Source organism: Centropristis striata, chromosome 1, assembly GCF_030273125.1.
Source record: "Centropristis striata isolate RG_2023a ecotype Rhode Island chromosome 1, C.striata_1.0, whole genome shotgun sequence".
Taxonomy (NCBI): Eukaryota; Metazoa; Chordata; class Actinopteri; order Perciformes; family Serranidae; genus Centropristis; species Centropristis striata.
Window position 1 is genome coordinate 41,238,170 of NC_081517.1, and position 20,942 is coordinate 41,259,111.

Genomic DNA, 20,942 nt, shown 5'->3' on the forward strand with positions numbered 1-20,942 from the left:
GCATAAAAATATTTAAGCTCTTTAAAAAAAATCCTGATATTTCAGAATGAGCACATCCACAAAATGGATGGAGAATACAAATGGGCAACCGTTCAAATCAATGAACTATTGCCCATTGATTAAAAACGTCTTTTCCACTTAATTACAAGGATTAATTGAGTAGGAGCTTCAACACTACACAGACAAAGTGCACACAGCCACACAAAAAAATCCCCCACTGCACGAGAGTGAATGATATGTGATTAACAAATCTGTTTACATTGCACACACTGCGTAATGGATTCCCTTTCGTATTGTTGTTTGTACTCTGCATTTCCAACTAAGAGAGCATCATTTCATGGCTGCCTTCCAACATAATACACCCAACATCCTTGAGGATATTCTCTACCTCACGCAGTCTGACACAGTGACCCATTATCTGTGGTTGGAGCCTGAGGCGAGTGCACAATGTCAGGGAATTGGCTGTTCCAACAGGCAACAGCAGACTGATCACATGCATGCATCTCCAGCAGTCACTTTGGTCACTGCAAGATAACCACTGCTGCATAATGTAGAATCATAATAACCCTGCAAACTGGGGGAGGATTGCAGGGGTTGTTTTTGCTCCTGAAGCTTCTAATTATTAGTAAAAGTTGAAGTCTGCATGCTTTAAAGCATAAAAAACAGTTGATATCAGCCATCTATATGTAGTATATATGTCATAACTACAGCATCAGCGAGGTTATGTGGAGGGGAGGACCACAGTTGATGTACAGGTGCAGGGAGCATCGAGCCAACGCTGAGGCAAAATGGGATCTAATGCCAGCCAGTATATTGCAGAAATACGAACATATTTTCATCCAGCATTGCAGAATTAAAGTGCCACAGCTGTAACCCATTTACAAATGTAAGCATTAGCAGTGAATCGGTGCGGTGGCGTTTATTTACACGGCTGAAGTTACTATGAAGGAAAGGATGCCAAATCGCGTCGTGATTTCTCCAACATTTAACGCAGCGCTAACATAACATATAGGCCCTGGCAATTAAAGCAGCGTCTCTGGGGGTCTGCTTCACTGCTGCTCGTCCTCCGCAGTGGCCGCACAATCTGCCGCGAGAGGCGCGTCAAAGATAATGAGGGCGGCAGAGCGAGTCAAACACTAAATAAAAAGACACGGGGTGATACAAGCAGAAAAACCCTACTCACTTTGTAGAAAATCATCTTTAAAGTGCCGTAGAACCCCATCCTTGTAATCCGGTGTGTTTCCCTTTTTCCTCTTCAGTGACAATCGGTGAAGTCCAAATGTGAGTGCGTGGTGGGGAGATAGCTGTGACAGTGTGAGGGCAGCGTACTCTCAGGTAAATCCGACGCCGTCTGTGATGTGAACATGCTCGGGCACGTCACCGGACTGGCGTGCATGCGGTAGATTCCCCCGGTATAGGCATTTGAGAGGAGAGAGAGAGAGAAAAAAAGGGGGGAAAAACCAGCTCCGCCGTGTCACGCCGATTTAAATGGGGCTCGGTCGGTGGGGTGAACAATGCGATGCGACGATCCCGGAGGCGTGTGCGCCGCCGACCAGCCTCACCGAGCAGGGAGTGAACAGATGAGGGAGAAAGAGGGTGACACTCTCAGGCAGAAAGGGGAGGAGTGGAGAGGAGAGCGTCAGCAGCAGCAGAGCAGTGCCCTCTTCCTCCTCACAGGCTGCACGACGGCTCCTCCAAACAGGATCGGATTACAGCCTCCCCGGTGGAGACGGCAGGAATGGTGCAGTCCAACATTCAACACTGTGCGCAGCGCATCCTCTGCGAGCAGGGGACCGGGGACATATGCGGAGCAGACGAGGGACCGGGTGGGGTGCGCACTTGTCCCTTTGCGTTAAGGTGGACCCCCACTTGTTGCAGAAAACACCTCATACATACATCCATGCATGCACCCCACCCAAAGCTCTGTTGAAACACTCTGCATCAAAAACTAAAGAGTATACAAACGCATATGTGTAGCCGTGCAACATAACTACATGCAAGTACTGTGCTGCCATTGTAATCCACCAAGCAACAGTCTGAAAGGATCCACGTCTGCTGCACCTGCTTATTTGCACACACATGGAACAGGCCAATATTTGCATTTCAGTATGGCAGGTAATGGGTGACTGCACCTGCCCAGTTAGCAACAATACACACTGCTGACAGCTTCATGGCTGTTGTTACTGCTCCTAAAAATCACTGCCTCAAGATGGCAGCTTTAGTTTGCAAAAAAAAACGTTCAGCTTACATTCAGGTGAATGTAAGCTGAACGTATTTATCTTGTTTAGCCACACAAGATAATTCCTCTGGAAGATTTTTTTTTTGTTTGATTCATTTGGAGAAAAACTGAGAACAGAGAATATTTAACGGTGTCCCTGGCTGACTGTGCTGCAAGAGGGCAAACTGAAACTCATTTCTACATCAAACTGACCAGCTGCCATTTATAAACAGTGACATTTGTGTGCAGTTTAAATTAAACTTTGAGCTTGGGTTTGCTGGCTTCTGGAAATGCCACGATTGTCTGTTTTATGAGATATCCAGTTCATATTAGAGCTGACTCATTGATTCATCAATTGACAAAAAAACAAATTGCCAAATATTTTGATAATTCATTCATTGTTAGTTATTTTTCAACTGGAATGGACATTTTTACGGTTTCCAGACATTTTACAGAGCTAAATAATGATGATTGGATGATGAGGATGACATCCTTAGTTTCTATGCATCTTCAACATTTGTTACCCTTGATTTCACAAGACTTTGGCATGAGATCATCGAAACGGGACACAATGAAGGGTCATGGGAAGGACTCCATTCACAGGTGACGGCGCATTGAGATCTGGCAGCCCTTCAGACAGGCTTACACCTGTAATTACTGCGTGACTTGGCACAGGGGGGGGGGGATTTTAGGGCTTGTTATTGGAAATAAAAACTTGGCAAGAGACTTCTTTAAAAAATCTGCTACAATTTCAGCTGGAACCATTGAGTAATTTTGGACTACACTAAAGAAATTGCTGTGACGTGACACTCTGCAGACCGTAAAAAACTTTTTGCATGGTGATTTACCAAAGTAAAGTCTGGATAGAGGTAGCAGGAGATTTAAATCATGATCATTTGAGCGGACAGGACAGGTGTAAGAGGACTGGGCTAATCCTGGCATTTTAGTAACACTTTCTCACTGCAGACGTTCAAACAGAGAAGCACTCGAACCCCTGGATGTCGGGGTGCATCAGAGTAAGTCGGCCAAGCTTTGTCTGTGTGTGTTTAAGGTGGCCCTCATGAGAAAGGCCCTCTGGTTGCTCTCCGCCGGCTCAACCTTTACACAGCACATTGGAATGCTTGGCATGCGAAAGGGGTTGCACTGTGGCCTTTGAATAGGCCGTGGCCTCCTTTGTCGCTCTCCTTCTGCCAGTTGGTAAAGCATTAACAGGCCTCCCCCCCTCGATACTGACCTTCTGCTTATCAAAACCAAAATCCTGCTGGTCAGCCGGAGAAAAAAACCCATTTTCTCCCAAAGCAACCTCATTTTCAACTTGCTTCATTATTATTATTAATATTATTATTAACACACAAAGCTCAGGTACCCCAGCTCCATCAGACATTGGCTCCTTTTGCTGCAATATTTGAACAGCAGAGGAAGTATAAAAATACACTCATTACATCGCAGTGCAGCAGATAGCTTGTGGGGAAATGCAAATGTTGTCTCATTTGACTGTGCACAAATAATAGACAACATCAATACCAAGGTTTTAGCACACTGACTCAACAGACAGTGTACAAGCCTGAAGACAAGTCTAGCATCCTTGGATGTACGAAGACAGAGGAAGAGGCCATTAACATATGGATGAGGACATTTATGGCTGCATGTATTAATCAATTTCCCTTATCAGTTTATGTATTTATTATATATATATATTCTATTAAAAAACTGATTGTTTAATCTAAAAATGTCAGAAATAAATACAATTTCCCAGCATAAGTTGACAGATCATTAAATGTCTTTATTTTGTCTTACTATCCCAAAATGCAAAACTGTTTTTAAAGCAACAGAATCCTCACAAATTGGAAGCAGCTGTTTGATATTTTTTATTTGATTAATGCTAAACAATCAAGTAATTGAGAGCTTAAATGAACAGTCAATTAATCAATGGACAGAGAATTCATCTGCAGTCATTTCTTAATCATAAAAAAATGCCAAAAACTCACTGGTTAGGGCTTCTTAAATGTGAAAATTTGCTTTTATTCTCTGTCTCAATTACGGTAATTTGAATCTTTGTTATTTCAACTTGTGTTGTGAAAAATTATAAGAGGGGATTCATTTTTACCATTATTGATCTATTGACAAGGAAAATAATCAGTTGATGAACCTATTATGAAGAAAGACGTTAGCTGCAGCCCTAAATTGATTATCTAAATTGTCAGATATAATTTCTGTTGACTCACTGATTATTGGTTTAAGCCTTAGAAGAGGTATAAAAGATCTAACACCTGTCCCGTACGATTGGAGGAGCGTGAATGGTTCCAACTCAACAGATGTTGGTGGGAAAAGCTTCACTACATGAGAAAAGGAGCTTTCTTGAGCAAATGTTGAATGTGAGGTGGTGAACTTGAAGGAGGCAAATACTTCTTGGGCAGTGATGCATCACTAAACGGCACCGTGTCATTGTGTGATTGTCCTCTCTGGAAAAAAATGAGGACTAGGGGGTCTCCTCTCAATAGATTTTCCTGAAATGGTGAAGTGTGAGCCCCATTCCAGGCCGGACAGATGCAATGCGCGTGGGGGAGGTTTGATGAATAAGGAAACCATGGATCATGGCATTCTGCGATGGATAATAATAGCATCATCTGCATGGAGTTGAATTAACATATCCTGCAGCCACCCACGCGACTGAAACATTCAAGTTTGAAGGGGTCGGGTCAAAAAAAAGAAATTAAAGCAAGAGCCACTGGTGTCTCCCTTGTGACATCAATGATGTTCGATGGAAAATAAATGAAGCACAGAGGTCAAGATTTGCAATTATTGGCAATTATTTAGAAATTGGGGTTTCAGGCAGATGCCGCTTTCTACAATGTATACAAGTAGAGAGAGAAAAATAAATAGGAAATAGGAATAAAAAATGGGGGATATAAAAGCTTCAATACTATGGAGAGTTAAACTTCAAAGAGCCAGCGTCCAGTGTTGTTCACCCCCAACACCAGCATACACACATACACTAAAAGGCTTAAGTTGGTGAGGTTTTGTCATAAATAACTGAGTAAAATAATGCTGAGTGTCTTATTTGTTGCTTATCACTCACTGAAGAGAATTTAAATGGGAAGTTACGCCAGTTAATGAGGGATGAAGCCTCGTTTTACGATAAAAACCAATGCAGTGCAGCTGTGTTATATTCCTTTTTCTTGTCTTGTGAGGAGACAAAAGTCATTTAAACATTTGATTGCATTTATGCAATCAAGGCATGTCCACAATGATGTTAGCTTTAATAATCAGCAGAAGGCAGTAAGGCAGTAAAGCAGAAAACCACAATGATGATGATGATGAAATGGAGAAAATGACATTTCTTAAATGTAGAAGTTTCTCAGAGGAACAGGAGGCTGTGGGCTTCTGTATGAGTATTACAGATGTTACAACATCTGTATGGCATCTATGGTCAGTGATTTGACTTGTGATTTGCAAAGTACAACTCCATACGTTGAAAGGAACAGAGCTATTGAACCTAAAATCTGAACCTGTCCAACACAAATGCATCAGAACAGCTCAGACTGCAAAGATGAACCTCTACATCTGCAGCAGATCTACGAGGTTTAGAGCTCTGTTCTGTCTGCTGTCATCACATCACCCAACATTAGAGAGAACAACAGTCTGCCTGTGTCCTTATTTAGTAATGTGCACTATTAAAATTGACCACTGAGCCCTCGCTGAGGCAATAAACGACAGAGAAGCTGATTTCCCTGAGGAAAACAAGTCACTCTGGTGTGGGTGCTTAGGGAAGATGACAATGGCCTCAATCTGTGAACTGAATCGAGGAACAATATTTTACTCCCATTTTCAACCTTTAATACATGACGGATCAATAAATGTGTTTGTCAAAAAAAAAAGTTAGGACTGGCCATGTTAATATAATAGTTTTACAAACCTTTAAAAGAACAGCAGCATGACACAGGAATTATATTGTTTCTGATTTGCAATATAATCTTGTTTTGTCTACAACTTGAAGTTTACTGTCATAGAAGGAACAAAAACAGAACATTTTCACATTTAAGATGGAATCATGTCATTTTGACTGTCTTAAAAAATGACTCAAACCCAATAATTGATTATCAAAATGGTTAACAATTTAATAGTTGACAACTAATCTTGCAGCTCTACTACACACAATGCCTTCTGATTGGCTTCTAAACCTGCAATTTAATCTTCTAAAAGCTTAAATCTGTCAAATCTGTCCTGCTTTCAACTGTTTTATGTGTAAGAAGTGCAAGAAATTTTAGAGACAGACCATTAACTTTAAATAAATAAAAAAAAATGGAATGTTTTGCGTTAGAAGCACACCTGAGAATAATTTGCACTTCCTGGCAGTTTTTCCAAACTGGACTACACAGACACCTGGAAGACATTCAGTTGACATCTTAGTCCTGCTGTGAAGAATTTTAGAGGTGGTGATAAACAGCATCACTAGTTTCTCCTCAAACTGTGTTAAATTTGTTGTGCAAGAAGTAATGAAGTCCAAGTAATCAATGACAATGACTGGCTGTGTGTCTCTTCACATTTAAAGACTTGAATGATGCTCTCAATCATTATGTTGTTCAGTCAGAAGCTCATCAGGGCATCAGCAAAGTGACTAAAACATACAGGTGGATCTCAATAAATTAGGATATCATAGAAAAGTGTATTTATGCCAGTGTAAGTGGAAATAACACATTATATAGATCCATTAGACACACAGAATGAAGCATTTTGTTACTCCTAATTTATCTAATTTCTTCTCATTATAAAGATTATGGTTTACATTTAATGAAGACCTAAAATTCAGTGTCTCAAAAATGTTAATATTACAAAAGACAAATTTAAATAATATATTACAAAAATATTACAAATTTAAAATGTATGTTTAATATGGAAATGTTGGCCTCTGAAATGCATGTCCATCTATATACTCAATATTTGGTTGGGGCTATTTGACAACTGGAAATTGACTTTTCCCATGATATTCTCATGTATTGAGATGCATCTGTACATCAGCTTAGTGGTATGAGTTATGATAGTGGTATCATGTTTGACCTCCAACCTGGCAGAAAGCTCGGCCAGCAAGTTTGGACGGCTCTTTGTGACTTTTCTGAACTGCATCACGTTCCTCATTTCTCCAAAGTCAAGTTTATTTATATAGCCCCAAATCAAACTATGGCTCAGAGGACTTTTTAATAACATCTGAACAGTGACACCATCTATTTTCAAGATCAACGATACAGAGGAAGAAAAACTAAAACTCTTTGGAAAAAAATGGCTGAGCTTTACTCTTTCATCACGAACAGAAAGACAACAGGTGCCATATGTACTGTGAAGATAATAGCAGCAGCAGTAGAGTCAAACTCTAAAATAAAATGTGAAGTGCAATATAAAGCAAATATTAAATATAATAAGTTTAAGAACTTCAAGCAAAGACCTTAAGATACATATGAAGTTCTGAAAAGAGCAAAAGTCAACATTTAGTCAGGACTGTTTAAAAGTTTTAAAGCAGCTTTTGGCTCTGTAGAGGAAGAGCAATGAAACTTGGATTTTCTCTAAGTCAAATAACTTCTCTAAAAATTCCTATATACTATACGATAAGTACTTCAGGAGGAGGTCATATACTTAACGCTCTAATGGAAAATTGAACAGGAAAAAATTCACCATAGAGGTATTAACATTTTCCTCCATTTCTAATCCTTTCCCGACGATAGACCCATCTAGTTTTTGCATTTGGATGCAGCCTGAGCTGTCATATCTCATTCAGAAATGAAAGAGGGTTATGGAAATGTGTGTGATGAGCCAGGTGAAACTTGGCCGGGGCTGGCATCAACATTTACACAGAAACGAATAAACCTCTTTAATCATCCAGAATTACCACTCTGCATCCCAGATGAAGCAGAGCGAGCCAAATTGTGCCTGCTGGGTGTTGCCTGTCATCTGTAGATCCCTAAATATGTTTGAGAAGGTGGTGGGAAACAGTGTGGGGAAATTCTGACGGGGACTTGGTTGCATGCCGTGACCTGAAGTCGCTACAGAAACTCATGCATTACACTGCCTTTGGTATTTTTTTCCCTCTCATGATACTGATCTCATCTGGAACGCCATCTTCTCATACTACCCTTTATCTCTCCAACAAAGCAGTAATTTGCATGTTTGCTGTTCCAGATACAGCCCTTCAAAAGAAAACATACCTCTGAGTAACCTCTGAACAGAGATTTCACCTTAATCTAAGTGGATCAGAGATCAGAGGAATTTATTTTACGCAGTCTGTTAGAAGCAGTGGAGTAAGCAAATATATTGATCGGTATTTAGTATCCACTTTACCTGCAACTGAACTCTCTCAACAACTATTTATGTATTGTCATGAAATGTTGAGCTGACATTCATGGACAGAATGGATGAAACCGAATTACTTCAGACAAACTTTCAATTTTTTTATTTCAAAATAAAAACTAACAAATTAGCTGTTAATTCTGTTGATTGCTCTGCTCTGATTGGTCGACCACAAAGCCTTTGATGCTTTGATGTGATTACAGTTACAGATTACAGATATACACACATGCACGTGTAAGCGCACACACTCCTCCAGATACACAAGCACCCCCCACACACAAACGTAACTTTATGTGATTTTTGTTACACGCACACTCCTCCAGATACACGTTTCACAAAAACACACACATTTTGAGGTTAAAGGGCATAGGTTGCTGTATGAATAAATACTTGAAAAGGAATGCTTGTTGTAGGTGTGCTCCTTGTATATAATATAGTATCATAACATTACTAGCATTAATAGTTTGAAATCTCCGAAGAATCTCATCATAGTGTACACACACCGGCAGTAGCCCCCGTGGCCCTTTCAGAATTTCCCCAGAGGAAATTTTCTAGTTATTGCATTATTATTGTAATTTTCATTGGAAAAACAGTGGAGACATTAATCCCCCCTTCAGGTTGAACTGAAGTCGCTTTGCTGCTCATGCAGCGCCGTCATTGGGTCAATACTTGAGTTTGCCAATACTTTGGATTAGGCCTCTGACGATTACATGATCGCAATTCGTTGGAGAAGTAAACAAAAAGACAGAACATGGAGCTAAACACGGAGCTGAGGGCAGCAAAATAGATGTCAGCCATGACTTGGAGCAATAAACCAGCGAGGTACAGGTGAATGTTGGGAAAGAGCAAAGGAAATTACAATCTATCCACCACTGTATCGAGAGAAAAATAAAATTCACAGCACAGCAATTCACACACAGGTATGGTGCATTCATTAGCATCAGAATGGCTATGGAGCGTGGGACATATAAATACTTACAGAGAAACAAGTTATTACTGAATGGAACTGAGTTCAATACACAAGTTAACCAAACATCAACAGCGGGGCTTTCTAACAACAACAAATCTGTTTAATCTTTTGAAGAAGTACCACCCAAGAGCAGAGTCTGCACAGCCTTCCACTGCTGCCAGCACACGTAGCATTAGCAGTTCCAGTTAGTTTCTTTATTTTTCAGTACAAATGCTTTAAAACTGGCATTTTAAAAACAACTGTGATAATAATTGAGATTGTGATAGTTTTTTGCCATATTGCCCAGCCCTACTTTGGATTTTGACCAAATGCCAACAAAACTAATGACAGAAATAATCATCCTCAGCTGAAGGTTTATAAGGAGAAAATTATCAACACTTCAGCTGATTAACATCTGCATGTTGGTATCATCATTGTGATAAAACAGTATTGCTTAATGAACTTAGCATATTCTGCCTATTTAAGAGTGGTGTGAACTCTATGTTGAACCCTTCTAAGCTAAGCGTCCTGAAGGAGTCCAAGTACAGTACACACTCAAAAACACAGCATTTACCCTATCTAAGCTTATGTTATGACGGGAGAGGAGCTCTGCATTTAGAAACAGTTCAAAGTCACATGCCAGTGGCACTACTAATAATACAAATATGTACTCTCATCGAGCCTCCTCCGCCCGAAACTGAAGATGTAGACAGGCAAGAGAGTTTTGTGGGGAATAGTGCCATCCTTTTTAGCAATGTTCTTCAAAAAGTTTCTTTGAAAAGTCAACAGGTTTCACAGTGAGGAAAGATCATAAACTTCAGTATAGGACAGAATGTAGTCTTTCTCAACATAACAAACCGGTGTCGAACAAAAGAGCAAAGAGTGCATCGAAGGGGGGAGCACCTTCACACTAAGATAAATGGAGAGATACTTGTAAAGACTTGTAGAATGACAGAGTTCAACAAAGGAAATGGGAAAGAAAATTATCAGAATAGGCTAGGGAGGGGGTACTGTAGCTGTTGCCTCTGTCTTTTCTGAAGATTTCACTAAGGTGGATCCTGAAGACAGGTGAGCCTCACAAATGGGGGTAATCTGGAAAGAATGCAGGTAGAGCAGGGGTGTCAAACTCTGGCCCGCGGGCCAAATTTGGCCCGCAGTGTAATTTTATTTGGCCCGCGAGGCAATACCAAATTATTATCTTATTATTGTACTACAAAAGCTGACGCGCCGGTATTATACAGCGCATTTACTGCTAATACTACAAATCCCACAATGCCCTGCTGTTGTTTTGGCACGTCAATCAGGACAGGACCCAGAAACGCTTCTCTGTGACAGTCGTCATAGCAACCTCAAGCTCGAGCTGTCTCTGAGCTACCCCTTCCCTAAAATGGCGAAACTAAAGGCAGAATTTGTTAACCTGTTGAAAAAGTTTATTTTGATATTTAAATCAGAAGGATGCAAATAGAAAAGAGGCATACGATTTTTATTTAATTTTTATTTAATAAATAAATGACATTGATGTGTTTTTTATTTGAAATTTGATTTGCATGTCTGCACTATTTAGTTATATATTGTATGTTTATAAGCATTGCTGGTTCCATATTTAATGTTAAAGAAAAACATGTTTCGTATATATTAAAAAGGTTTATTTGTTCAATGTTGGGCCCGCGATTTTATTCAAGTTTTAAATTTTGGCCCATTGTGTGTTTGAGTTTGACACCCCTGAGGTAGAACATTTTGCAAATTTGCTCATATTAAAGTTGAAAATGCTGCTTTCATATCACCAGTCCCATTCTTTACAGCCAGTTTAAGTAGAAAAGTGGCACAAATGGACAGTGACCAAAAAAGACTCAAACGTTTGATAAGAGTGAAGTACGTGACTTCCATGTTGACACAGAAATTCAATTTCCACAAAGTGAAGGGCACATTTGATCTTGTTTAGATGTGTCTACTGGCCTCTTGTCTAAAGTGTTTGGGATTATCTCTGATGCACCACCAGCAGAGTAGCTGATACCAACCTCTTTTAGTGCCCGACTTGACTGCTATCAACTGCCATGACTGATGGCACAAAATGGGACTCACATAATGTCTATATTTTGAAAGAGAGCTAAAACAAGACAGCACAGTTAACATGTCTTTGTATTTGGGCGTTGAATGATGCAATGCATGAGCAACGCAGCTTGTATGAAGACTCTTGACTGCACTTGACCAGAGTCAGTCATTCTTTTACACATCCAGCAGCAACATTATCACTCATTTAGAGTCGTGTTTCTGTCCAACTGAAGAATTTAAGTCCAAAATTCACTCTCTTTTAGCTCAGATTTTGGCCCACACCAACTCCTGAGGGAAACATTTGGCTCTTTAGCTTTTTCATAATTCATAGAGAGAATAATATAACATGGTAATGAACTGACAAATTTAAAGATATTACTTTCACAAATTATTTCTAAATTGTTTAATTTAATTGCAGCTTTAATTACTAAATTACTTTAATAAATGTGATTAAATGTTGCCTGGATCATTGTAAAAAAAATGTCTCTGGCGAATATTATTATATGAATAAAAGGCTATAAAACTCAATTTCAAAAAAAGTATTAGCAAATTTAAACATCTTATTTAAAGATTTTTGATTTTGGTCAGATTTAAGAGCGCATTTGCTTTTTTCCATTGAGTTTTATCGTCTCTAGCTTCAGCCCCTCAGCTAAATCTATTACTGGCTGAGAGGTGATTTTTATTTTTTATTTTATTCCATCTTAAAACTCTCAGGGTGAAAAAGGAACTTGTCACTCTCCCGCTGAATGCATGCATACAAATGGCCTGACTAGGTGGACCTCTCGTCTCGATTTGCCTTGCCATTGCTAAAATCATGTTTTTGTTTGTGGTGTAAAAACAATCACAAAAGGTAATAAAATGCATCTTGTATCTCTCCACATTAACAAACACAGAGTCTTAATAGTGGTATGCACTGTGAACACAGAAGACGTGGAGCTATTTCTTAACAAAACAGCCTGAGGCGAAGTGAAAATTGCTCGTTGAGAAAAGAATGCAACAGAAAGATGATCATAAGTAATGCAATGATTCGGTTCATGAAGTGTACTGTGCTTTGGGATCAAATTTAGCATGTTTAATCTGCTATACTGGTAGGACTGAGGATCAAGTAGCCTTTTGACTGAGCCAATGCGACCTAATAAGAAAAGTAATCTAGGTTGGAATTTGTATACAATATGAGGGAAAGAGTGGATCATTGTTCTGTAGAAGACCGGTCAAGCTACAACACAGTAAAGGACAAATACTGAGCAAACTGACACCATCCTTAGAGAGTAGGGTTAGATGGATGATAGTGATGCTTTGAGAGAGATGTGTCTCCCAAGATTTATAAGGGCTACATGGAATGACAAAGGTCAAGGGTCATAAATGTTTCATTTCAGGAAGGGCAGAGGAGCAGTGAACCTTGGATGGTTCACAAGCATGTCTGCCTCTCTACCACACACAAAGACACACAAATACTACTGCAGTAGTATTTAGTAGACACAATAGAACTAATGTATGCATCAGAGTTATTATTATATCTCTATAGCTTATATATATTATTATAGCTTTTGTTTATTTTCATTTGTTTTTAATTCAGTTTAGTTTCAAGAGTGTGCATGTTTGTTTTAGTTTCGTTTTAATATGTTTCATTACTGTTATTATTTTTGTTTTATTATAATTTAAAAGGTATTTGTCAGGGGGAAATTAACAAGTTCAGAATATTACAATAAAAACAAACACTTTGTGAAGGCAACAGACTTACAGTCATGTAGATACCCAGTCTCAATAAACATAGGGCTACATGATTTGGGAAAAAAAAAAAAAAAAAAAAGATTATTTTTGACTAATATTGCAATTGCTATATGATTCACAATTGGAGGGAATGATCATTTTTGCATAATTTTTCTTTTTTCATTAAAAAAAAAACTAAAATAATCATGGTGTGATGTTTTTTATGTTACAAAGGTTTTTTTTAATTATTATTAAGTCTGTACTACAATATGATTTATAGGCCAGGACATGTTTAAGCCCCACAATACTTAATGCAGAATGGTATTTAAACATGGTATTTGACCTTCCTGTGAGTTGTATTTTTTTTAAATGATTGTTCACACCTAGTTTGGATTTTACTTAAGTTTAAGTTAACTATAATAACCTTGGTATGTATCAATGCAGAGATTAGAGACTAGTGCTACAGTTCTCAAATTTGGGGCTCTGTATGGGGAAAAGTTATAAAACTCTTAAAAGAAAGATAGCCTTAAATATTGTTGAGCTTTTTGTCTAAGATAACAAAAATAATTGGCTTTATGGGAGGTATATTAAACAAGCTTGTATTGTCTTCTAACAGAATAAACCCCACCAGGGAATAAGAAGAATAGAACAGAAGTATAATATTTGCACTAAGCAAGCCTGCAGTAATAATTGGTATGGCTGATGTTATAGGTGGTTGCCATATGCCCACTGAATCTTGAGACGGAAATCTGTCCGGCTGTGAGGGTCGGCAGCATGGGCTCTATCAGGAGCTACATCCCATGCTGGGTAACACGGAGACAGACGGAGGACAGAGGAAAAAAACAGCTGTTGCCAACAGGAAACCTTGGAAGGCTGGAATTGCATTTTAATGTGAAAGGGGAAGAGTATGGCATACTTCATCAAAACTCTTCAAAAGTCAGATTTCTGCATCAACTTTGTCCAACTATGTTGCTGCTAATATATGCAAAGATCAACTGGCATTAAATTGTTGAAGGTGAATGTTTCTCAGGTTTTAGTGAGTATTTCCAACCCTCATAAAAAGAGCATACACGCTGAAAGCAGTGGTTCTGTGTCACTGATTCGATTCAGACTTTGCTGCAGTCTTTTCCTCCTCCCTTCCTCCAACTCATACAGTGTCTGACACATACTCCGCGAGCACTCCTACACACCAAACTACACAGAAGACACGGCTCTCTTACTTCCTATCTTGCAGGAATGAATAAGGCAGGAAGAGTATATTGGGTCATTTGGAAAAGCACCTTTAGGAGCTCGGAGTTTGTGTGCGTTTGTTGATTTGTTTGCTCATGTGTAGTGCTTTATGCCATGCATAATGGATACGAGAATTCCCTCAAGGGCCCTTGCAACAGGAAAATACAATGCATAGTCATACAACAGGCAGGCAGCAGAGTGCAAGTCCTGTGCATGAGATGATGTTGATACACCAGAAAGTTTGAGGGTAGAGCAATCTTTTCCCCGACGTTTGAAATTAAATAAGATTGATATTGTTTGACATCCGAAAGAGTCACGTTCATGTCCAGCAATACTTTCTGTGTAATGAACAACTGAGAGACAATCTGACGTCTTCTTCTGGAGCATGTGGAGCTATTGGCAGCGAAACGAAAAGATAAAAATGGGATTAATTTATCAGAATACAGCTCGAGGACAGGGAAATGATTGTACAGACAACCATCATGTCTGTGCTCGACTGTGGAGATGTTTATTCTTGTGCTGCTCGCTCCAACTAATAACTTGATGCAGTTTATCATTATGCTTTGTGTTTCACAACAGGAGATAAGTATCAGATTCATCACTGTGTGCTATATATAAAAGTAGGCTGGGCCTCACTTGAAACAAGAAGAGAGCTACATCTCTTTTATTTATAAAGCTCTCCAGCTGAAGCTGCCTCAGTACATCCTTCTCTTCTCAACTTTAATACCACCGCTCACCAAAGCACCGGGCCTGTCTAACTCTAGTTACCTCCGGGGGAAATCCTGAATTTAGGAAGACTGCCCTTGCACTAATTTGGAACTTATAAGTGGAATCAATGAGAAAGGATTTTTAAAACTTCAAAGTCTCATCCCTCTAACTTCAGTGGTGTCTGTGATTGTCTCTGATTCTGTTATGTCTGGCTGTGTTCTGTTTTATGTTTATGTTTTTGTTCGTCTGGTTGTGTTTGTTTTTCTTCCTCTCAGCTGCACTCAGGTCTCTCTATAGCAACACATCCTGGTTTTGTTAAATACTCCATATTTCAGAGAAGTATCACATTCTATTACAGTGTTGATTGCTGGTTTCTTTAAGGTTAGACACTACAGGTGAAGAGGGTAAAAACTGTAACTAGTCAGTTTCATTAACCCATTGAAGCCTGGAAAGCGGATACGTCGTTTTATAGTATTTGTATAAGCTCTCAAATACTTTTTGAATTTCATTTCTATCTGCTACAGAGGCTGAAAAATCTATTATTTAGTAGAAGCGTCGACACTTCTGTTGAATTTCCAGAAAAACTTCAGGTTTTAGGGGCTTATTTTAAAATCGCCCAGAGGTTTTACAGGCGTTTCAGGCGTCAATGGGTTAAGACAATTTTTTTTTTTGCATTACAAGTTTTCTGCCATTTTCTAACAAAATATGCAAATGAGGCCATATCTTTTTCAGTATTACATTTCCAAAACAGAAATTTGAACAGTGGAGAAAGCAAGGTTCGAAATGTTTGTTTCATTTTGTTGACGTATTATAGTCAAAAGGTTTGCACATCTCCAAAATCTCTATTTATCAGTCCATAAATCAGACAGTACGGTCAGTCAGTAGTGTGAAATGCCATACATTTTCAAGACACAACAGGTGTATACTTCCCTTAAGACAATTATTTTTTGCAAAGCAGGTTTTTGTTGAGTTTATGTTTCAACATGCAAACAAGGAATTATCTAATGCTAACTTTTGGTCAATTGAGGTGAAATCTGCATATGCAAATAGAAAAAGTGAAGTCAAATAAACATTTAAATTATGTTTTCTCTCCACTAGCCAGAAAGGAGAATTGCAATGGAAACAAAATAGCCCTAATACTCAAAATTTACTGGCTCATGAAAACTGTTTTTGCCTGTAGTGTCTCGCCTTAAACAGCTCTGGCCTTTGTCTCCACACAAATTGCAAAGTAAAATGTTGAGAGAATTGAGCATTAAAATTAACACAGTATGTGGAGTTTGATTACACACTTCATTGCTGCTGTGGCTTCTTTGTGTCCCTCTGCTGGGAGAAATAAATGGACTGAGAATATAAGGGTACTATTTTTCCCTTGGTAACTTGTTCAAAGTCGACCACAAACTGCCTGAAGTAACAAAGAGCAATCACTCTGTCAGTGTTTTCAGTTAAAGGTCAGGAGTGTGGTAATAACTTGAAAATAACTGTCCGTTTAACATAGAGGTCAAGCTATAACACGCTATAACATGCAAATTTTCACCTTGTGGCAGGAAATGTATTGTTAGTTCAAGCCGTCAATTGTCCCGCTTTGGTCTCCCAAACTTGTCATTCATCTTGATGAGCTGTCTACCTTGAAATGACATCCAGCCTGAGGGCGAGCTAACCAGCATGTAGAAAAGCTACTGCAAGCATGGGAGCAACAGATGGCATAAAAAAAACTCATACCTTTCCTTGTTTAAATGGCAGAGACACTGCTGGGTTTCAACACAAGCATGAACACTCAGAGTTTTGAAATATTGGTGTTTAAATGTTGCTGTAAGCATCAGGATTGCTATAATTCAACACAATGCCTCGTGGGAATGACAGAACAACAGTTGTCAGTAATCATTCAAAATATGTTTTAGTGAGTATTTTCAAACATAACAACAATCAGAAGGCTTTCCTCTTTCCTAATAACTCATTCAGCCTTTTACTGCTTCTGTTGGGTGGATGGTTGTCACTTCTTTTCATTCAATTTTTGCTAGAGGTGTGCCATATCGTATCGTTCACGATAATATCTGTATTTTTTTTTTTTGTTAAAAAAATGCATATCATGATATTGGCAACGTCTGTAATGTAGTGGTTAAAGTTGTTTTAATCACAAAAAGCTAATTACTCCCTGTCGCTAAACACATGCAGCTTTCAAAATAAGAGCATAGTGTGTTAAGAGAATCCACCACAGAATTTACAAGAAGACTGTCAAAATAAGATGCCTTAAATAAAACATACAAGAACCTTTATTCTCCTTTACAAAATGTCATTAAAATATGCCCCCGCAACCCCTAAATGGTTATTTTTTATTATTTGCTCATACTCAAGAGTATGTAATTGGCAACTGTTGAGACTTGCACTTCAAACTACATCATATTTTCTATCTTTTTAAGTATTTTCTAATATCTCCAAGAATATCGTTATCGCAAAAATAGCCTACAATATCGTGATCTTATTTTAGGGCCATATCGCCCAGCCCTAATTTTTGCCCAAACTTTCCCAGCGAAGAACCAACAACTGGCCAGTCATTGAAATGAGCACAAGAGTGGAAAACGGAAGCGAGGCTGAAACTCCCCAAAAATAGACTTCCCTCAGCACACACTGTCATGCTCTCAGACCGCAACAGCATGGGAAGCTTTAATGTTTTCTGGTAAGAAACCACTCCGCCTTTCTGTAGGGGGAAGTTGGCCTGCATATAAAAACATAACATACTGGGGGGCCAGCGGCACTCAGAGAGACGGGAAAGTAAAGTGAACTTAAGCAGTCGCTTACTCAAACGTCATCCCTGCATCGACACGGTGCCTAAACTATTTATTGGAGCAGACATTTGAGTGAGTGTTGACCTAACTTATTTCATTTATTCAGAGAAGCTGAAATCTATATTTTATGAAACCTAAAATGTATAAAGTAGTGCATATGCCAGTCCATGAACTCTCTGCTAAACTCCAGCAGAGGTTGTTTAAGTCAAAGGGTATCATCACTTTCAGTCACTTTTAATTTCCTCCGCCATGTTTCATGACCTTTAAGTCAAATGCGAGCTGAAATTCAAGATGTTTAAATGTCAGGCGAGTCAAAATGATGTGGCTGCTTAAAGCTTGGTTTACTGACAGGTCTTGATGTGTTGATCCTTGCTTCATAGGGAACCATTCAGGGTGATCTGTATGGATGTTTTACTGTCTGTTAAACTGGGGAAAAAGTTAGTAGTAATATTAAAATAATGTAAGAAATACAGTACAGGCTAATAGTTTGGACACACCCATCTCATTCAATGCGTTTTTCTTTATTTTCATGACTATTTACATTGTAGATTCTCACTGAAGGCATCAAAACTATGAATAAACACATATGGAATTATGTACTTAACAAAAAAAGTGTGAAATAACAGAAAATATGTCTTGTATTTTAGATTCCTCAAAGTAACCACCCTTTGCTTACTAGAATATAAGACATGTTTTCAGTTATTTCACACTTTTTTGTTAAGTACATAATTCCACGTGTTCATTAATAGTTTTGATGAATTTACAATGTCAATAGTCATGAAAATAAAGGAAAAACATTGAATGAGAAGGTGTGTCCAAACTTTTGGCCTTTACTGTAGGTTAGCAATAAAGCAATCTGTATTTTTGTTATTGTTAAAAAAATCCCATAGCCAGATCAAAACCAACAATGTGCAATCTCAATACTTTAACAGCCTGTCAGTCGGCTCACTGCCAAGCAAAGTAATTCCTACCGGAGCAGTCAATCTCTGAAAGCAGGTAACTCCAACAGGAGTAATTAGTATATTAGTTGGGGACTATTTTCAGATGCAGATTTGAGTGTTTGCAGGAGAGTGTATGTTGGAGTGCCCATATTCATTAAAATGGAGAAACGTGTCAATCAATGCAACAGTTTGGCCAACGGATGTTTTAAAGAGCACAACAATAGAGGTGTAAGTAAGGTAAATCAAAGTACTTTTGTAACGCTTTATATCAAGGTCCTTGTAATAACCATTAATTAACAAGTAATAAGGCCCTTGTAAGTCCTTACAAGATGCTTATTAACATTATTGTGTGTTTATAAGCTTATATAAGTGTTAATAATGGCATTACAAACACCCATGACCCACCCATTATGTCTTTGCCATGCCTTTATTAATCTTATTTTGTTTGCTTATTGATATTCAAATATACTTTATTGCTCATCAATCATAAGTTAACTATGCTTTTTGCAACTACCGGATCTAAAGCGAGAACAATGCCTTATTACTTGTTAATTAATGGTTATTAAGGACCTTATTAGAAAGCGTTACCAGTACTTTTTCAATGCAACTGTGCAATACAATTTCCACTCATTACAGTATACCAAAGCTATAAAAGAATGCGCTCATGCCAACCTTGCAATAATAATGATGTTATAATAAGAATTATGACATTTTCTTTACTATCACTGTGAGCAGGTTGTTCATCTACAAAAGGAATAAATCCTATGTTGTGTGCCTTTTTCTTTCTGCCAAGGGATTGAAATTGTATTGAACTTTTTTTTTTAAACCAGTAATGTTTCAAAGTATAAAATGTTGGTACTGTGACAACCTTAGTGTACAGCACAGAGGAGCTTTAGATACACAACCAATACTTGTTTGTTTTTGTCTTTTCATTTTTATGTTTGTTGGCACGAAAGCAGAATATAGAATAACATTAAGACTTTAACAAATACGAAGTGTGTAAGATATGCAGCTGATGGGAAACATTTCACCCCGAGCTGTTATTTGTAACCTGCACTCTGCCTCTTGCTTCCCCCTTAGCACACTTTCTATTGATCAATATTCCTGACAAGCCAAAAAGCTATCATTAGCAAAAAAACCCTCACCAACGCAGTTCATGCATGGGGGGGCGGTGCTCCCCACACCAACTCAGCCTTGACCCTATTGATGACCTTTAAATTTCACAATAGGCAGCCCACAATAGCTGCCATGCGCCTAGTGGTTTAATCTCCACAGCCCATCTGCTGCGGCTGCTGCCTGTGAGTTGAATCTGGGAGAGGAGAGGGAGTGCCCAGCTTTCCTCTGAAGCTCATGGGTGTCTGTCTCACTACATCCTGTGGGACAGCTGTATGTTAATGTGCACGAGAGGCCGGGGACAGCAGCAGTCACTGGGATTGCCAGGCAGACACAGAACAAGGAACCCCTTCTAAGTGGGTAGCCAAAGGCATGAACTTGGCAGATTAGACATTCAGGAAACAAATAAGGCTCCATCGCAGACGGGCATCCAAAATCAAGAACAACAACAACCAAACACACAAGGCTGCAGAGAGAGCCCAGAAAAGAAAAAGGGAATTCTTAAACTATTTCAGTGATGAGACTGAAGAACTCTGCCTGCCACCTTGTGGTTTTCCTCCCTTTGAAAACAAAATACATGCAGTAATTAGGATAGACGAGATCAAGTATAAAAATCTCTTTACTTATTCTGTCCCCAAGAGTCCGTATATAGCAAAAAACTGCAGCATTAAGACTGTCAGTTTTTTATGGCTAAAATCCAGATTAATTATTTTTTTTTACACTAGTACTGCTGCAAGTGTTGGTTTCATTTCTCCCTGAGCCTGAACAAGCAGCCGGCTGGCGGTCAGTGAAAGCGGACGTCAGATGTCTCAGGTAGGAACGGCTCAGTAAAACGTTGATGCTTGGGAAAAATCAAATCAATAATTCAAAGCCAGGCAAGTTGCAGATCTAATCCTGAC

General features: G+C 38.8%; 1 protein-coding gene across 2 annotated transcripts in view; it reads right to left on the bottom strand.

Moving 5' to 3' along the window:
- The window catches only part of fbxw7 (F-box and WD repeat domain containing 7), a 145,593-nt gene that overhangs the window by 34,200 nt on the left and 90,451 nt on the right, over positions 1-20,942 (bottom strand). The window contains exon 1 of one of the 2 annotated variants that reach the window (XM_059342538.1): positions 1,184-1,666. The exons of the other annotated variant lie outside the window; for it this stretch is intronic. Coding sequence (XP_059198521.1) covers positions 1,184-1,222 — 39 coding nt within the window. The 5' untranslated portion in view covers positions 1,223-1,666. Of the gene's footprint in view, positions 1-1,183; positions 1,667-20,942 lie in introns of those variants that run through there. 2 annotated transcript variants of the gene reach the window in all.